The sequence below is a fragment of the Candida orthopsilosis genome, assembly GCF_000315875.1.
Source record: "Candida orthopsilosis Co 90-125, chromosome 5 draft sequence".
NCBI classification, from domain to species: Eukaryota; Fungi; Ascomycota; class Pichiomycetes; order Serinales; family Debaryomycetaceae; genus Lodderomyces; species Lodderomyces orthopsilosis.
Window position 1 is genome coordinate 799,592 of NC_018298.1, and position 15,512 is coordinate 815,103.

Below are 15,512 nucleotides of genomic sequence, written 5' to 3' on the forward strand. Positions count from 1 at the left end.
GACATTTATTGTCACATGTATGAAGTTATCCACGGGATAAAGGTATCTGAGTCGCAAAGCACTGATTGTAACACCAAGTAGTACAATGCATGACATGAGATGAGATTATGAACTTGGGAGAATGTAAATATGTGAGATTATGGACATGAAAATATATAATTTATAGTTTGTAAACCAGGCCATCTTCTATGGCTAACAGCCAACTAACCAGTTATTTATACACATGTAATTATCAAAAATAGCCCCCTGCTTACTACAAACTACTTTATACACTATTGATTAGTGATAGCCACTTCCTTTCACTACACAACTGATATATTTCATGAGAGACTACAACTTATACTTGAAAATAACTTAAATATAATGTGATCTCTTGAACTTGGCTTACAATCTATCCAAGGGGTCAGAGAAGAATGGGGCTGATACTACTTGAGCTCTATTCTCACTATGATGGCATGTATACGGTGTAAGTGCTCGTCGAAACATGAACACAATCGTTCCCGAACTATTTAGCCTGAACACGCAATGGAAAGCAGCAACCTGACTCCATAGCCACTTAAAATCGAATTTTTATCATTGCTAATCTACACGTGGCGGGCTTTTCATCAACCTTGTTTTATTGGCAAAGATTGCATTTGAGTATAGTTCTGAAATTCGAATACAAAAGAGATGCTTCCACCCCCAAGCTTTAAAGATATGATGACTTTCCTACCAGAACACGACACAGTAACATGCAACACTGATGGATCACTAGCCACCTTTTCTCAAACTTTAAGCGTGGTTTCCAATCCTAATCTACGACTTACTCCCCTTTGTAATATCGCTACCACCTGATTTACAAAAGTAAAGAATTTTAATCTTTTCAAGCACATTACCAGTTTTTGCACACAATAGCGTTCTCTTTGTGGTATGGGCATAAAACTAAAACTTCACCCTGGATCATCTCATGGCCCTCAAATTATGACAATACATACCCGTAAATACTCTTCAACAACGCCCTTGGGGTCACATTTTTGCTTCAACTACCTCTATGCTGTCACTATATTGGGATAACAAAAAATTCAAAAAATAAAGATTGCTCCCAGACAGGGAATTGAACCCTGGTCTACCATGCGACAAACGGTAATTCTAGCCACTAAACTATCTGGGAAGTTGAACGAGCGTGTAATGCGTTGCAAATTTGGAAAGCAAAAATTTTCACTCTTCAAAAGGTGCGAATGCTCGTGACTTCGCATTTTAAAGTCCGTATTTGTGGTTGCAAAACAAAAGTCACCCCCAAATTTGACCACATCATAACGATAAAACCATCACAAACGATGCTGTCAATAGATATCCAGCAGAATGACTACAAGACATTAACCCAAACGTATATGGGATTTTTTAATTCTAAACAATTTACAAACTTCCTAAATACAACTCAAACAGGATCAGCTCATTCAACATCAGGGATTGATTTTTCAGTGTTTATGAAGACGTTATTCACTTCCATATGTTTCTGTACCATTCAGCTAACATTGTTTTGCTTATTGAGATCAGTCTTCAAATTTCTTTACCAACCACGATGTTTTTGCGTCCCTGTCAATGAAAGAATGGAGGTGTTACCACGAGGATTTTTAAAGTGGGTGGTGCCAACTTTGAAAAGTAGTATCAACACATATTTGTCACTAGGGTTGGATGCATATTTCTTCATCAGGTTTATCTCAGTTTTGTCACTATTTTTCCTTTTTATTGGATCATTGAATATGATAATTTTAATTCCAATCAATTTCACCAGTAGTGATGCCCAATACACTGCATCAGGATTGGATAAACTAAGTCTTTCTAACATTTCAAAATCCAACGTTACCAAATTGAATGCTCATTTTGTCATGGGTCTTCTTACTATAGGTTTATTCCATTGGTTGATCATATACGAGTTTCAAAGTTTTGTCACCATCCGACAATCCTATTTATTGTCCGAATCACACAGGAGTTCAATCATGGCAAGAACTTTGTTGATATTTAATGTCCCCCCTTACTTGCAAGATAAGACCATACTCAAAGACTTGTTTCAACTGGTTCCTGGGGGTGTACGAAATATCTGGCATGTGTACAATTTCGAAACAATAGATCACCAAGTAGGAAAAGCTCGCGATGCATTAATGTATTTGGAAAGGTCTCAAATGCTGATAATGACAAAGTACTACCGCTCAAGCTGGTTGAAGCTGAACATTGATGCTAAAAAGTTTTTGCAACAAACAGATATCAAATTCTATCCTCCCATATATTGCAGGCTGATCAAAATCCCTCAAGTTGATCGTTGTATTCAATTGAAGTTTCCTGGTTGGATAAGGGTATTTGCTTTTCAAAAAAGGGTATCGATGGTAACGTGGTCGTTAGAAACATTGACCAAGTGTCAAGCCGTAATCGATGAAGAAAACTCAAAATTAGTAAACAATGACTTGAAAAAACACAACAAGGTGTTTATTGAATTCGAAGATCAAAAAGGCGCATGCATCGCTCACCAGACCCTTCTTTCACAAAGTCAAGGTTGTTTAGATAAAACATTAATTGAAGTTCACCCCGATGATGTCATATGGAGAAACATCTCCCGTACCGATGGTACTGTTTGCAAGTTTGAAAAATACTTGGTGACTTTGATATTTGTCACTGTCGTTGTCTTGTATGTGGTTCCTGTATCGTTAATTGGTTTAGTCTCACAAATACCTTTGCTTACAAAGCTTATGCCCTTTCTCAATTGGATCTATCAACTCCCTGAAGAGGCAAGAGAAACAATATCGGGCTTTCTCCCATCAATCCTTCTCACCATACTCACTGAAATGGTCATGATGCTATTCCGATTTCTATCTTATTTCAAAGGGAAAGCTACAGGAAGCGAAATTGAAATGGATTTACAACGTTGGTATTTTGCATTTTTGTTTGTCCAGCAATTTCTTGTCGTCACGATTCTGTCAAGTGTGACCGTGATTTGCAGACAAATCATTGACCAACCTACTTCCATACCAGTCTTACTAGCGACAAACTTGCCCAAATCAGCAACATTCTTTTTCCAGTATATTTGTCTCCGAGCTTTTGCCCTTTGTGGAAATAGTTTTCTTAGAATCAAACAATTGGCGTTGACCAACACATGGTACAAATTGATTGATATCACACCACGACAAAAGTTTACCAGAATCACCACTCTTCCGGAAATCAAGTGGGGCACCACATTCGCAGTGTACTCAATATACGCCTGCATTGGCATCTCATATTCAATTATATCTCCACTCATTTCCATCTTTATCATCTTTTTCCTAAACTTGTCAATATTGTACTACAAGTATGCTTTGAAGTACGTATTTAGTCACATAAATCGTTCGGAAACCATGGGAAGACTATACCCAAGCGCATTGTTGCACTTGTACGTTGGAATTTACTGCCTTGAATGCTGCTTGATTGGAGTATTTTTTGTTCTGAAAGATTCACGGGGCGCATATCCTTTGAAATACCAGGGGTTTATTATGACGTGGGTTTTGTTTTTCACAATTTTTGCAAACACATTGATCTATAATCGTTACATCCCATATTTTTCAAACTTGCCCATTCTATCCGACAAATTGTATAGAGTCGATAAAAAGACCGAAACCTCTGCCACAAGCACAAAGATTGAGACCAATCATGACATGTTATTTTTACACCCGGCATTTAAATATGAACCTCCTAAAATTTGGCTACCAAAAGACCCAAATGGGTTCAGCCAGTTGCAGCTTGAACACTTACGATCAAAAATGACAACTATAGCAGGACAAACAGAAGGTGCATATGCATCATTGGGCAGACTATTGAGTCTAAAAGTTGTTGTTTCAGATGCTCCACCAGACTATAAGTGACCATACCTTTGATTCAAGTTTTGTTTAACCCTTAGTTTGTTTAGAAACACTCTCCACATATTTAAGGAGCGTAGCATCTTGTCATTCTGAGTCCTTTTCTGTTCTTCAATTTTGCACGAAAGCCAAATCTTTTTTGCCCTAACTTCATCCCCTTGCAATACAATCACTCCATTCTTCACAGGATACGCAGAGCCGCTCTTAAATGCAAATCCAACAACAACAGGAACCTGCTGTATCTTGTTTTTCAGAAGAGCCACCTCAACATCTGACATCTTAAGCCAAACACACCCATCGGGAATCATGTTGGGTCTAAAAATCTCAATATTGCCATACTTATTTCTTGGCAACACACCATTCACAACTTTTGGTTTTATATATGGACACGTTTGGGAAAACGAGAACAACGGTAGGCTGTTCAATTCTGGTTCACTCATGTTATTAAAATTGAAGATCCTTTTCCTGTGTATAGTTCTTGGATTAGCCTTGACTTTCTTCACGGGGTTTTCAATCTCCTCTGGCTTCACTGATCTCCCGCAAAGTTTCCACTGTTGCTCTGATTTCCCCACAATGAGACAGTTTTTCAAATACACAAGACATTGTTCACCATTGAAAGCTTTGGCAGTTGGTACAGCACTGGGATCAGTAATCTCGTTGTATCTCAAGGTGGTTCTTGTTGTGAAGTTTGGGCTTTTTCTCATTGCAGAAAGTGTTTCTGGGATAGTAAAGTTGCGCAAGGCAATTGTCCGTAAACTGTCTAATTCCAGGTTGTCTTCAGCTGTATACCCTTTGCCCGAGTTTAATATTCGAATAACTGAATGAAGTAGTAAAGCAGCACGACCAGCCTCAGTTCTCAAATCAAGCTTATCAAACCATCTATATGAGATATCACTCATGTACCTGGAACTAACGTCAAGAATAAGGTTTGAATTTGAAAAGCTTAGTACATAATGCATGGACATTTGACATAATTGATTCTGAATTGGATAGAACGTGCTTATGTAGGATTTTTTAACATTATACAGATGTCTTTTCAATCTTGTCAACTGTTTTTCTTCTTCCTGAAAGCATTGCGTCTCGATAACAAATATTTCCGACGGGTTCATAGGATTAACCAACTCGGTCCAAAAGTATGGATAGAGTAGATCATTGTCTTTATTTATACCAAGTATTCTCTGATTCAATTTCGGCTGCATCCTTGTCAGCTTCTTGGTACTCAAAACAGGTAATGAAAAGACAAGCCTTGCTTCAAACCCCAAACTGCGTAACAACGCCGTGAAAATTTGTGCTCCCACATCTCGATTATGTTGAAATCTTCTAATCACCAGCAAAATATCCTTCACAGTGGAGATAGGTTTTGAATTTTTTGGAAAGTAGTCGTTTTCCAGTTTCATCTTCTTTGGCAAATACCCAAGAACCCTTAGCCCATTTGAATCATGCTTGAAATTCTTCCTGAACCACTTTATCAAGTATTTGATGATATAAACTAAATGTTCGTCTGTAGCATTTTTCTTGAACTTTTTGTACTGCATCATAAACAGATCTGGTAAAAGTTTCTTCAATGCCTTCAATACTTTTGTATTTGATAGCAATTTGTTTCTTTGCCATGCATGTAATGTGTAAACAATGGTACCTAGGTATTTAAGACTAATTCGTCGCTGCTTTTCCTTAATCAGCCGCTTCAATTTCTCCCTCTGTTCGTCATCCACTGAATTGATTGCGATATTGAATTCACTTGCTTCATCTTGAATAGGCAATTGTTGAATGACTGATTGCAATGATATATCTTCAAAGTCAGATTCTGAATCCAGATCAGATATGTCACTGACCCGTATACTCTTTGCTTTCTTCAAAGATGGCCCATTGTCACTTTCATCGTCGCTTGTAATGAAAAGTTCGTTCATTGCTTTTCTTGAGGTAGCACGACGATCCGCGAAAGTTTGAAGAACAATATAAATACAACTAATTATGTATTATGCTACTAATCTCTAAATACTCTGGGATTAGTGACCACTGGTTACTCAGTTCGATCTCCGAGTCGTGCCCATACAAGGTCATCTTGTCAAATGATGCAATTGCGGAATAGTTTTTGACAGTTTTGACTAGTTCAGTACCATCTTCATCATTTGTTTCCCTCTGTAACACCTCATTCTTGTTTATTACACAACCCTCAACTTTGCAATCCTTCAAATTAACTTCCTTTGCAACTAACCTACACCCTCTAAAATATGCAGTTTTCACCTCAGAACCATCATTTTGTTTCTCAATCGTTTTAGAGGGAGTAAAATAATTTGAGGTGTTTGCTGGACCACTGTATTGAAGATGCATAGGTAGCAATGATGCCTCTACCTTTGGGACCTTATCGAAGCATGTGATGAGAGACATTATAGAGTATCCGGTGGTTATTAATTTAATCGTACGCGTTTTTTTACTTCCAGACGCAATTTGTATTCACGGCAAAATTGCCATCGCTACCAAGTACTCACACTATCTTATCAGGTACGTCAACTAGAGTAATAAGTGTTAGCAAATAGACTTAATCCCTGTAGGCTCAATCTCCAGCCTCAAAGTCGTTTACAAAGCTTGGCGTCATTGAAGGTTAACGCTGCCGAGCTTTCACGTTAGACAATTTCGCTTATTAATCAGTTTTCAACAATACAATACCTCTAAGAAAAGTATTTCAAAGCCAAATGGAGCCTCCTCCCTCCTTCCCTGAGAACTTTCTAGAGACAGGTTCGTTTCTTGCCAACACTGCGGCATTCTGTTATCTTTTTTTGCCCGCGTTTTGTGTTCCAGCGCTTAACCAAATTGGGGAAAGGCTCTACTGATAAACTTATTTGATTGGGTATCTGGTTTCGCGAATAACCAGAGTCAAAAATTTTAAGTCCGTTTCTCTATTGACTCAGGCGCTATCTCCCTCTCTCGCCCCGCTTTATTAGCAGTTCCGCATAAAGCTTAAATTTTTCAGATTAGCAAGATATCGCGCAATAAAAAAGATAAAGCTAATAAAAAAAGCCACACTGGACTCTAGATAAAAGTTTTCAATCTTCACATTACAACTTCTTTTGTATACTCGTACTTTCATTTGGTAACAAAAGATGTCGACTGAGCCAAGCACTAGAAACGGGGAACACAACCATCATCTTTATCCTAATGTAATTCATGACGCTTCAGCGGAGTCCGCCGGTATTGTCGCTTCCGAGCTAGCTGCCGAGGATGGTAGTTTATTCAATAGTTCAATTTTGAAATCACACAGCTATGGCGCGACAGAAGGAGTGACACCTGAAGAGTACGAAATAGACGAACCTAATGGAGGTTATGCCTTGCCTAAGAAACAATTGATCACAGTGGTGTCAAGTTTATTCATGGCATCATTCCTAGCTGCATTGGATGCTACAGTTGTAACTACATTGTTGACAATAATTGCTTCTGAATTGAAAGCAGTGAAAAACATATCCTGGATTGCTACATCGTACTTATTATCATCCTCCGCATTCCAACCAATCTTTGGAAAATTATCAGATATCTTTGGCCGTAAGTTCATCTTGATCGGTTGCTCACTCATGTTTGGAATTGGATGTACAATCTGTGTTACTGACTCTTTGTGGTGGTTGGTGATTGGTAGATTCGTAACAGGATGGGGCGGTTCTGGTCTTACTGCAGTGGGAACTATAACTATGTCGGATCTTATACCATTAAGAGACCGTGGTTTATACCAAGGATTAGCAAACATCTGTTTTGGGCTAGGTGCCGCATCTGGTGGATTTGTGGGAGGTATCGTTGCCGACACTTTGGGATGGAAATATGTTTTCATCTTGCAAGTGCCTCTTGCTGCTATTGTTGGTCTTGCTCTCTATTTCAATTTGAACTTGCCTGCAGGTTCGCCAGGTTTGGGTGCCCATGGCCAAGATATCAGACAAAAGTTAAAGAGGGTTGACTTCTTGGGAAGTTTTTGCTTGATTAGTGCATTGATGTTGTTTTTAACTGCAACGTCCTTAGGAGGAAGGGATATTGCATTCACGTCGAATTTGTTTATCTCGTTGTCAGCTGCAAGCTTTGCCTTGATTCTTGCCTTTTTGTACGTGGAGGCATATGTGAGTGAGGAACCCATCATTCCAATCGAATTGCTCGGAAATAGAACTGTGTTAGCTTCATCATTAACCAACTGGTTCTACACAATGGGAATATTTGCAATTATGTTTTATGTTCCAGTGTATTACACATCTGTCCTTTACTTGACTGCAAGTGAAAATGGTTTACGGTTGGTGCCCAACTTTATTGGTATTTCAATAGGTTCTGTTGGTGCTGGATACTATATGAAACGTACTGGACGTTATTACAACCTAGCAGTTGCAGCTGGAATATTGGCCATCCTCGGTGCTTATAGAGTTACCCTTCTTGATACACACACACCAACATGGCAGCAATATTTGATGATGCTTCCACAGGGTATGGGATACTCCTGTATACTAACCATTACATTGCTTGCATTGATTGCCGCAACTCCAATGAAGTACCAAGCTTGTACTACGTCAATTCAATATACATTTAGGTCAACAGGGTCTACTTTGGGAGTTTCGGCAGCTTCAGCTATATTCCAAACGATTCTTGGACTGAGTTTACGAAAGAAGATTCGGGATTTAGTCAAGGATCCAGAAGAGGCTAGGAAGATCATTGCAAAAGCTTTGGACGATACCAACTACGTCCATGAGGCGCCAAAGTACGTCAGGAAAGCAATCAGATCTTCATACGATGAAGGTTGTAGAGGGGCATATTACTTTGCTTTGGTGACTATCATTATTGGAGTTATTTCATCATTGTTCATGAGAGAGCATAAATTACATACAAGTCTTAATAGAGATTGATATATGAATAGACATCTTTGAAATCATTCAAAGTGAATATCGTATGTATGGTTCTTTCCACCTGATACGAGTAGTGCTGGAGTATTCGATTCAGAGGTGTAAAATGATGGATGATGATTCGAATTCGGTGTAGGTGGGCTTTCATCGTTCTCGTTTAGATTGAATGTAGTTACCTTTGCAGGGATGGGGTATTGATGATCCGTCATCTCTGGACTGAATATCATCTGGAATGGAGATTTGACCAGATGATGATATGAAGAGCTACCAAGAAGTGGCGATAAAATTGGAGACATGAGTTCATCATTTTGGATTGCTGATTCTAATGTGTCTTCGATTATCTCCTCAATTAACGTGTTTTCAGACGCTACGTTGACATTTATAAGAAGAACTGCAACGAAGATGCACAATATGCCCAAAATATAGACTGAGCTGGTATTAATAGGTTCACGGGCGTGGATTAGCACAACGTAGTCAATAAAAATAGTAATCGGTATGGAGCTCGTTAATGTCAAGGACACAACTAAGGGACTTGTCAATAACATGGCTAATATTGAGGTATAGTCGGATACAACTGTGAGAATGCCATTAGCGATTATAATTGCCAAGATTGTGTTGTTAGGAGGAAGTTCAAACTTTTCCACGTCGAACGCATTTGCAATGTACAAAAGCGGAGCTCCAATTAGAAGAATAAACACTCCAACATAGCCAAATAATCTTCTCTCATTTGTAGTTTTGGAACCACCACACTTGAATTTCATTGTCAACAAATAGAAAGCATAAAACAAAGCCCCACCCAAAGCCAATGTATTACCAAGTTTAGGGTTTTTTGGAGTGTATTTGTGATCACCGCTCTGATCCGCCACTGAACTCATGTTGACTAAAAATACACCACAGCAACTTACTGCAACACATACAACCTTTATTCTTGAGAAACGTTCTGTTTTGATTAAGACCCCAATGAGTAAAGTGAACACAGATGTCAATGAACCAATCACAGTTTGATTGGATGCTGAAGTGAACCTTAATGCCTCCATTGCAAAAATATTGTAAAGGAAGTAAATTGTGCCAATTTGGAATGCAACGATCAAGACTTCCCTCGGTGATAGGGAGGTATTTTCTTGGTCGCTAGCTTTGTCAGTATTCAGCAATGGCTTGTGTTCATTCACTTCAGACAGTCCCACTCTGACAAGATTGAACACATCATACAATAGATTCAAGGAAAAGCAAGAACCCGTAATAAAAGCAAAAAATATTGGTTTTCTGTATTCACCACCCTTTAACACATCATTGACTAACTCCAATCCAACAATCCAAGCTCCAATTGATACAATCAATAAGATTATACCAGTTTTATATTTGCGTTTTTCTTCTCGTGTTATAAGATCAACCACTTGATCCGGATCCGATGTACTCTGTGGTAGCAACATATTTGATGTTTGAGGTAATAAGTCTGTCATGATGAGATATGCCCCGTAGTTATGAGTAAAGGCAGAGTAGAGCGTTGTCGATTCCGGATGTCTTTCTCTTATCAGATCACACAAGATAAGAAGAATACACAAAATCGCGAAAAAAATTGCCAGATCTTACAAGGTTAATGCTACATTTGATTGGATAAAACGTATAAAATGCGTATTCAATAAAAAGACTAATGTAGATGATATTTTCGAGAGTTTGAATACTGAGGTTAGCACCGACTATTGCTCCAAGTATTAGACCACACTTCATTAGTTTTGATTGACATATTAGCCATATTACTGTGAGGATCTTTTCGCAACCGAGCTGCAACACAAAGCAATCAAATAGATATAGTAATACACAATCTACTTAATAACCGTAGGTGTTTGATATCTTCTTCTGCAAATGCTGCAAAGCTGTGATGTATTCAGTGTCCTTAGCCACACCTCTACCAGTACGATCTTTCAACAATTCACTTGGCACTGGTTCCAATAATGTTTCATCACTTGGGTGGCTGAAAAATACAATTGAATATCTATCTTCTGCTTGAGAATTGCTGAATTTGACTCTGTGTATAGTACTTTTGAGTAACCCAGCAGTCCAATAACTTAACAAATCCCCAATATTTACAATTATAGGAGGCGCCATATCTGGTTTGGTACTAGCAACAAATGGTACCTTTTCCCATTTTTTGCTGACAGGACTGTATATTTCTAGTCCTTCCTGGTGCTCCTTTTGAAACAAAAGCGTCATAGAGCCGTAGTCAGTGTGAGCACCAGCACGGACTTCACTCAGCTCATCGTTGGTGTTTTGGGCCGGGTAGTGCAAGAACCGAAGAGTTGACCCGGACGTGGATGTGGGTTTGTATCTTGATGTGAACCATTCGATACCTGGACCTTCTTCACTATCTTGAATTTCAAGACTTCTAGCTAATATTAAAAGCAAGTCAAGGGCCAATCGATTTAATTTCAAAATCGTGCCTTTGATAAACTTGTGTCGTTCTGCATCCTCAGTGAACCATTTTGGAACTGGTCCTGAAGGCTCCCCGGTTGTAAAATCAATGCCACTGAAGTTTAAACCCTCCTTAAAATCCCTCTTTTGAGAAGGATCAAGGTTTTCCCTATTGAATTGAATGTACCCAGAATTAGTGTTGTCAAATGGAAAATTTTGTTTATACTCCAATGGTAATTCAAAAAACTCCTTAGATAAGTCAAATATCTTGTCAACTTCTCCAGCTTCAAATTTATGACCGTCGATAAACACAAATCCTTGCGATACCATAGCATCTAACAACTCCTTGGATACCTTGGGATCTTCCAAGTTGGAAATATCAACTGTGGTTAAAGGGTTACCACTCATTGTCGTTGCTAAGAAGGTTGCTGGGAAAAGTTGAAAATTTTTGGTTTTTAGTAATTGATCTTTTTTGTGGTATTCTTTTTTTAGTAAAGGTAATTGTTGGATCCATTATAGACAAGCGTAGGATTTACTAGTGCAGTTTTGCATTGCATGGGATGAATATATTAGAATCATACGATATGGTCGACACACACTAGGCAATTTCAATTTGGGTAACGAGCATTAAACGGCGTTGTTTCAATGTCGGTTTCTCGTGGTTGAGCAAAAATTTTGCGTTCTATCGATGAACGCTTTGTGTGGTACTTTTACAATTGAAAGGCACACAACCTTCAATTATACTGAGTATATTTGCAACTGGGTCGTTAAATGCAGAATTGGTTAGTTGACTCATAATTATATCCAGCTATTCAGATGCCTTGCATTTACAACGCTTCTTTGAATGCCGCTAGAGACATTGGTGTATCAGCAGAGCAAAGGAAAGCAAGACAAAAGTGAAGTTTGCTAACTCAAGGTAAATTTAGCGATGTATTTGACTAACTGCAACATTGTTGTTTTCCAAACCGGAAAAAGATTTATACAAATAGTCAATAGATCCGCTTTTTTCCTATTTGAGTAATTAGCGACATTTAAGTGACAGTTGAAAGTACGGAAGCAGTCATCCTGAATCTAAATGCTCTTATCGCATCAATGCACGTGGATACAACAAGTTATAGAAGGAAAAATTTTTAGTTTTTATGTTGCATCATGTGGTGAAAGTACAGATATGGATTTGAAATCGAAACTGTGCAAAACAATGCACAAAATTAAGCGTTATAAAATGTGGGGTCCACGGACCCTTTCATTACATCAAACGATGTAATGAAATGCACTCGGAAAAAAAGCTACCACTTTATAGGCTTTTGTTACTCGCAGAATCAGATGTTCGTGTTTGGAGAGAGCATGAGTGTTTGTGAGGTATTTGGGTGCGGTGTCAGAGACTGATTCCTCCCCCACCTCAGTGAGCTTACTGTACAATCTAAATGCCAAAGGCAACATCAATACACAATTACCAGAAGTTATTGACTCTGGCTGTATAAAGAGAATATCATTTACTCCCGTCAATGTGGAGACATACTTTTTGGGTATATTCTACTGAGAATGTAGTTGAAAGTGCTATCCCAGCTCCTCTGCATACTACTTTGGTGGAGTTTACACTTTGGTCCCACTCTCAGGGTTCATCATTTGACTTTATTATTTACGCGATCGTTCTCCTTCATATATAATCTCTTTGAAAACCTCGATGTTACACAAAAGCGATACGTCTGGATTTGCAGTAACTGATTTCGTAGAGTAAACATTCCATCTACGTGAACCAACAGCCCAATTAAACTCAGTTATATGGTAGTGGGGTAATTTTAATAACGACTTGCCTGATATTACCACCGCTAGTCTTGCTATATAAGAAACTGGACAATCTTTTATTCAATACATTCATTCAATTTATTAAACAAACAAAATGGGATTCAAAGAAAGTTTTACCAATATCAATATCACCCGAAGAAAGATCCTGCGAGAACCAAATGCTTCCTTAAGCTTAGTAATAAGTACTTCCAAGATAGTTGAGATTGATGAGAAATCAGGTCAAGTAGTAGCTGAAGTCGGCTCTGACAATGAAGAGGAGCACGCCCAACCGAAAACTCTTGAAAGAGGTTTGAAATCAAGACACGCTCAATTGATTGCCATAGGTGGTGCAGTGGGTACCGGATTATTTGTTGGATCGGGTGCTGTATTAGTCACTTGTGGTCCAGCTTCACTTTTCCTTTCCTACGTCATAATGTCAACAGTGGTGTATTTTGTTTTGCAAATGTTGGCAGAAATGACGATTTTCTTACCCTTGCCAGGTAATGGTCCATTGGCGTTCATTAATGACTTTTTATCACCATCATTTGGCTTTGCTTTAGGGTGGAATTATTGGTATGCATTCAGTGTCTTAGTTGGTGCTGAAGTTACAGCAGCAGCTGTTGTTATTGAGTATTGGACTACTTCAGTGAGCACAGCAGTGTGGATCACTATATTATTAGCATTAATCATATTCATGAATATGACATCAGTGAGGTTCTTTGGCGAAGCTGAGTTTTGGTTTGCTTCTTTGAAATTGATTGCGTTGCTTGGCTTGATTATCTTGAGTATTGTGTTGTTCTTTGGTGGTGGTCCAGATCATGACAGGTTGGGATTTAGATATTGGAAACATTCACCTTTCAAAGAACATTTGGCAGGTGGATCAACAGGAAGGTTCTTGAGTTTGTGGACGGCCATTATAAAATCAGGTTTCTCATACATTACATCACCAGAGGTTGTGTCAACCACAATGGGGGAAACAGTTGCCCCTAGAGCAAATTGTGCTAAAGCTGCTCGCAGATTCATATATCGTCTAATTTTCTTCTACGTCTTGGGGTCATTGAGTATTGGTGTAATTGTCAGTTCTAATGACAAAAAGTTGTTTGGTGGAGCATCGGACTCATCTGGTAGTCCCTTCACGATAGCTATTCAAAATGCTGGTATAAAAGGATTGAATCATGTGATCAATGTGGCTATATTAATTTCAGCCGAGTCAGCAGGAAACTCGTTTTTATATTCTGCATCAAGAGCTTTGTTTTCTATGGCTCAAGACGGGAATGCTCCTGGATTCTTTGCCAGAGTCAACCGATTTGGTATACCAATTTATAGTGTAGCTGCTTCTTCATTATTTGGCTTTTTATCATACTTGAATGTGTCATCAGCTTCTGCAAATGTTTTCAGCTGGCTTTCAAACATCTCCACTATATCTGGGTTTATAGGGTGGCTTGCTATTGGATTTGCTTACCTTAGGTGGAGAAAAGCGATCAAGTTCCATGGTCTTTCAGACCGGGTCCCTTACAGATCATATTTGGAACCATTTGGTGCTTATTATGTTATATTCATGATGTCAATAATCACAATCACCAATGGATACGCAGTATTTTTTGACTTTAAGGGAGCTGATTTTGTAGCCGCCTATATAACACTTCCAATCGTGGTAGTATTATACTTTGGCCATTTGTCGTATGATCGTTATATAAAGAAAAACAAGCTATGGTTAATCCCACTAGCAGATATCGACTTGACTACAAATTTGGATTTAATTGAAGAAGAGGAGCAGAATTACGAGCCACGGGTGCCAAAGAATTTCTTGCAAAGATTCTGGTTCTGGTTAGCCTAAAAAAGAGGGAATACAATGGGAATACGCTGGGGTGAAATAGGGATTCCATCAGCGTGTGCAAGATTAGAGAGTTATTTAGTTGTCTATGAGTTGTAAATGCCGATAACTGGGCGATTGGAATACAGTAACTGTTCCTTAGTGCACATTGACTGCGTTGCATTTATACTATCGGTACCAGCTTCACCCAACTGTGTAAAGAAGTAATACCTCACATATCAATTGGTGTTAGTCTAGATATGGTTAGTAGTCTTGTGACTTAAAAGAGAAGAGAACAAGAGAACAATGAAAAAAAAAAAAAACGAAAAAAAAAACCAAATAGTGGTGATCAATTTTGACGCGTCATTGATTAAATTTTATGATGAATACAACAACTACGCAGTAGGTAAAACGCAGAAATATTAGACATAATGTACTTTTGTAGCAATTTGTTTCGAGCATTTGAATCCACAGTTTTGAAATTGCACTTTAAAGATCTTGGCAAAAGTCTTTTTCCAGTTCATTGTACTGTACAATAAAGAGGGTGTGATGTTAAGTTAAAACGCGTATTCATTGTAAGTCAGTTTGGTTATGTATTGTAGCGAACTACTTGACTCGAGACTGTTCTTGGGTGTCACTCGATTACTTATATCATTATCTAGTGGCACACCTTAGCGCAGTCAGCATGGTATCTTTCGAACTCCATCTCATTAGTTCAATCTCTTTATACTTTCAGAAGTAGATACCTCTCTCTTGTGGAGTGGTTATATACAGGAA

The 15,512-nt window shown here is 38.5% G+C and overlaps 7 protein-coding genes and 1 non-coding gene across 8 annotated transcripts; 3 read left to right on the forward strand and 5 right to left on the reverse strand. All coding sequences in view use genetic code 12, as the record gives it.

The window, feature by feature from the left end:
* Positions 1–1,078: 1,078 nt before the first annotated feature.
* On the reverse strand, positions 1,079–1,150 carry CORT_0_Asp(GTC)_73. The gene has a single exon. It is a non-coding gene (tRNA).
* Positions 1,151–1,217: 67 nt separating this feature from the next.
* CORT_0E03620 (Spo75 protein) lies at positions 1,218–3,869 on the forward strand (the record flags this gene model as incomplete). The annotated part of the gene is made up of 1 exon (XM_003870032.1): positions 1,218–3,869. The coding sequence occupies one exon, from the start codon at positions 1,218–1,220 to the stop codon at positions 3,867–3,869; it is 2,652 nt and encodes an 883-aa protein (XP_003870081.1).
* CORT_0E03630 (Rad34 protein) lies at positions 3,860–5,770 on the reverse strand (the record flags this gene model as incomplete). Its single annotated transcript, XM_003870033.1, has 1 exon — positions 3,860–5,770. The coding sequence occupies one exon, from the start codon at positions 5,768–5,770 to the stop codon at positions 3,860–3,862; it is 1,911 nt and encodes a 636-aa protein (XP_003870082.1).
* Positions 5,771–5,828: 58 nt separating this feature from the next.
* Positions 5,829–6,251, reverse strand: CORT_0E03640 (hypothetical protein; the record flags this gene model as incomplete). Its single annotated transcript, XM_003870034.1, has 1 exon — positions 5,829–6,251. One exon carries the CDS (start codon positions 6,249–6,251, stop codon positions 5,829–5,831), a length of 423 nt encoding a protein of 140 aa, XP_003870083.1.
* Positions 6,252–6,964: 713 nt separating this feature from the next.
* Positions 6,965–8,731, forward strand: CORT_0E03650 (membrane transporter; the record flags this gene model as incomplete). The annotated part of the gene is made up of 1 exon (XM_003870035.1): positions 6,965–8,731. The coding sequence occupies one exon, from the start codon at positions 6,965–6,967 to the stop codon at positions 8,729–8,731; it is 1,767 nt and encodes a 588-aa protein (XP_003870084.1).
* Positions 8,732–8,754: 23 nt separating this feature from the next.
* CORT_0E03660 (hypothetical protein) lies at positions 8,755–10,188 on the reverse strand (the record flags this gene model as incomplete). The annotated part of the gene is made up of 1 exon (XM_003870036.1): positions 8,755–10,188. One exon carries the CDS (start codon positions 10,186–10,188, stop codon positions 8,755–8,757), a length of 1,434 nt encoding a protein of 477 aa, XP_003870085.1.
* Positions 10,189–10,555: 367 nt separating this feature from the next.
* Positions 10,556–11,545, reverse strand: CORT_0E03670 (hypothetical protein; the record flags this gene model as incomplete). The annotated part of the gene is made up of 1 exon (XM_003870037.1): positions 10,556–11,545. One exon carries the CDS (start codon positions 11,543–11,545, stop codon positions 10,556–10,558), a length of 990 nt encoding a protein of 329 aa, XP_003870086.1.
* Positions 11,546–13,037: 1,492 nt separating this feature from the next.
* On the forward strand, positions 13,038–14,759 carry CORT_0E03680 (hypothetical protein; the record flags this gene model as incomplete). The annotated part of the gene is made up of 1 exon (XM_003870038.1): positions 13,038–14,759. The coding sequence occupies one exon, from the start codon at positions 13,038–13,040 to the stop codon at positions 14,757–14,759; it is 1,722 nt and encodes a 573-aa protein (XP_003870087.1).
* Positions 14,760–15,512: the final 753 nt, after the last annotated feature.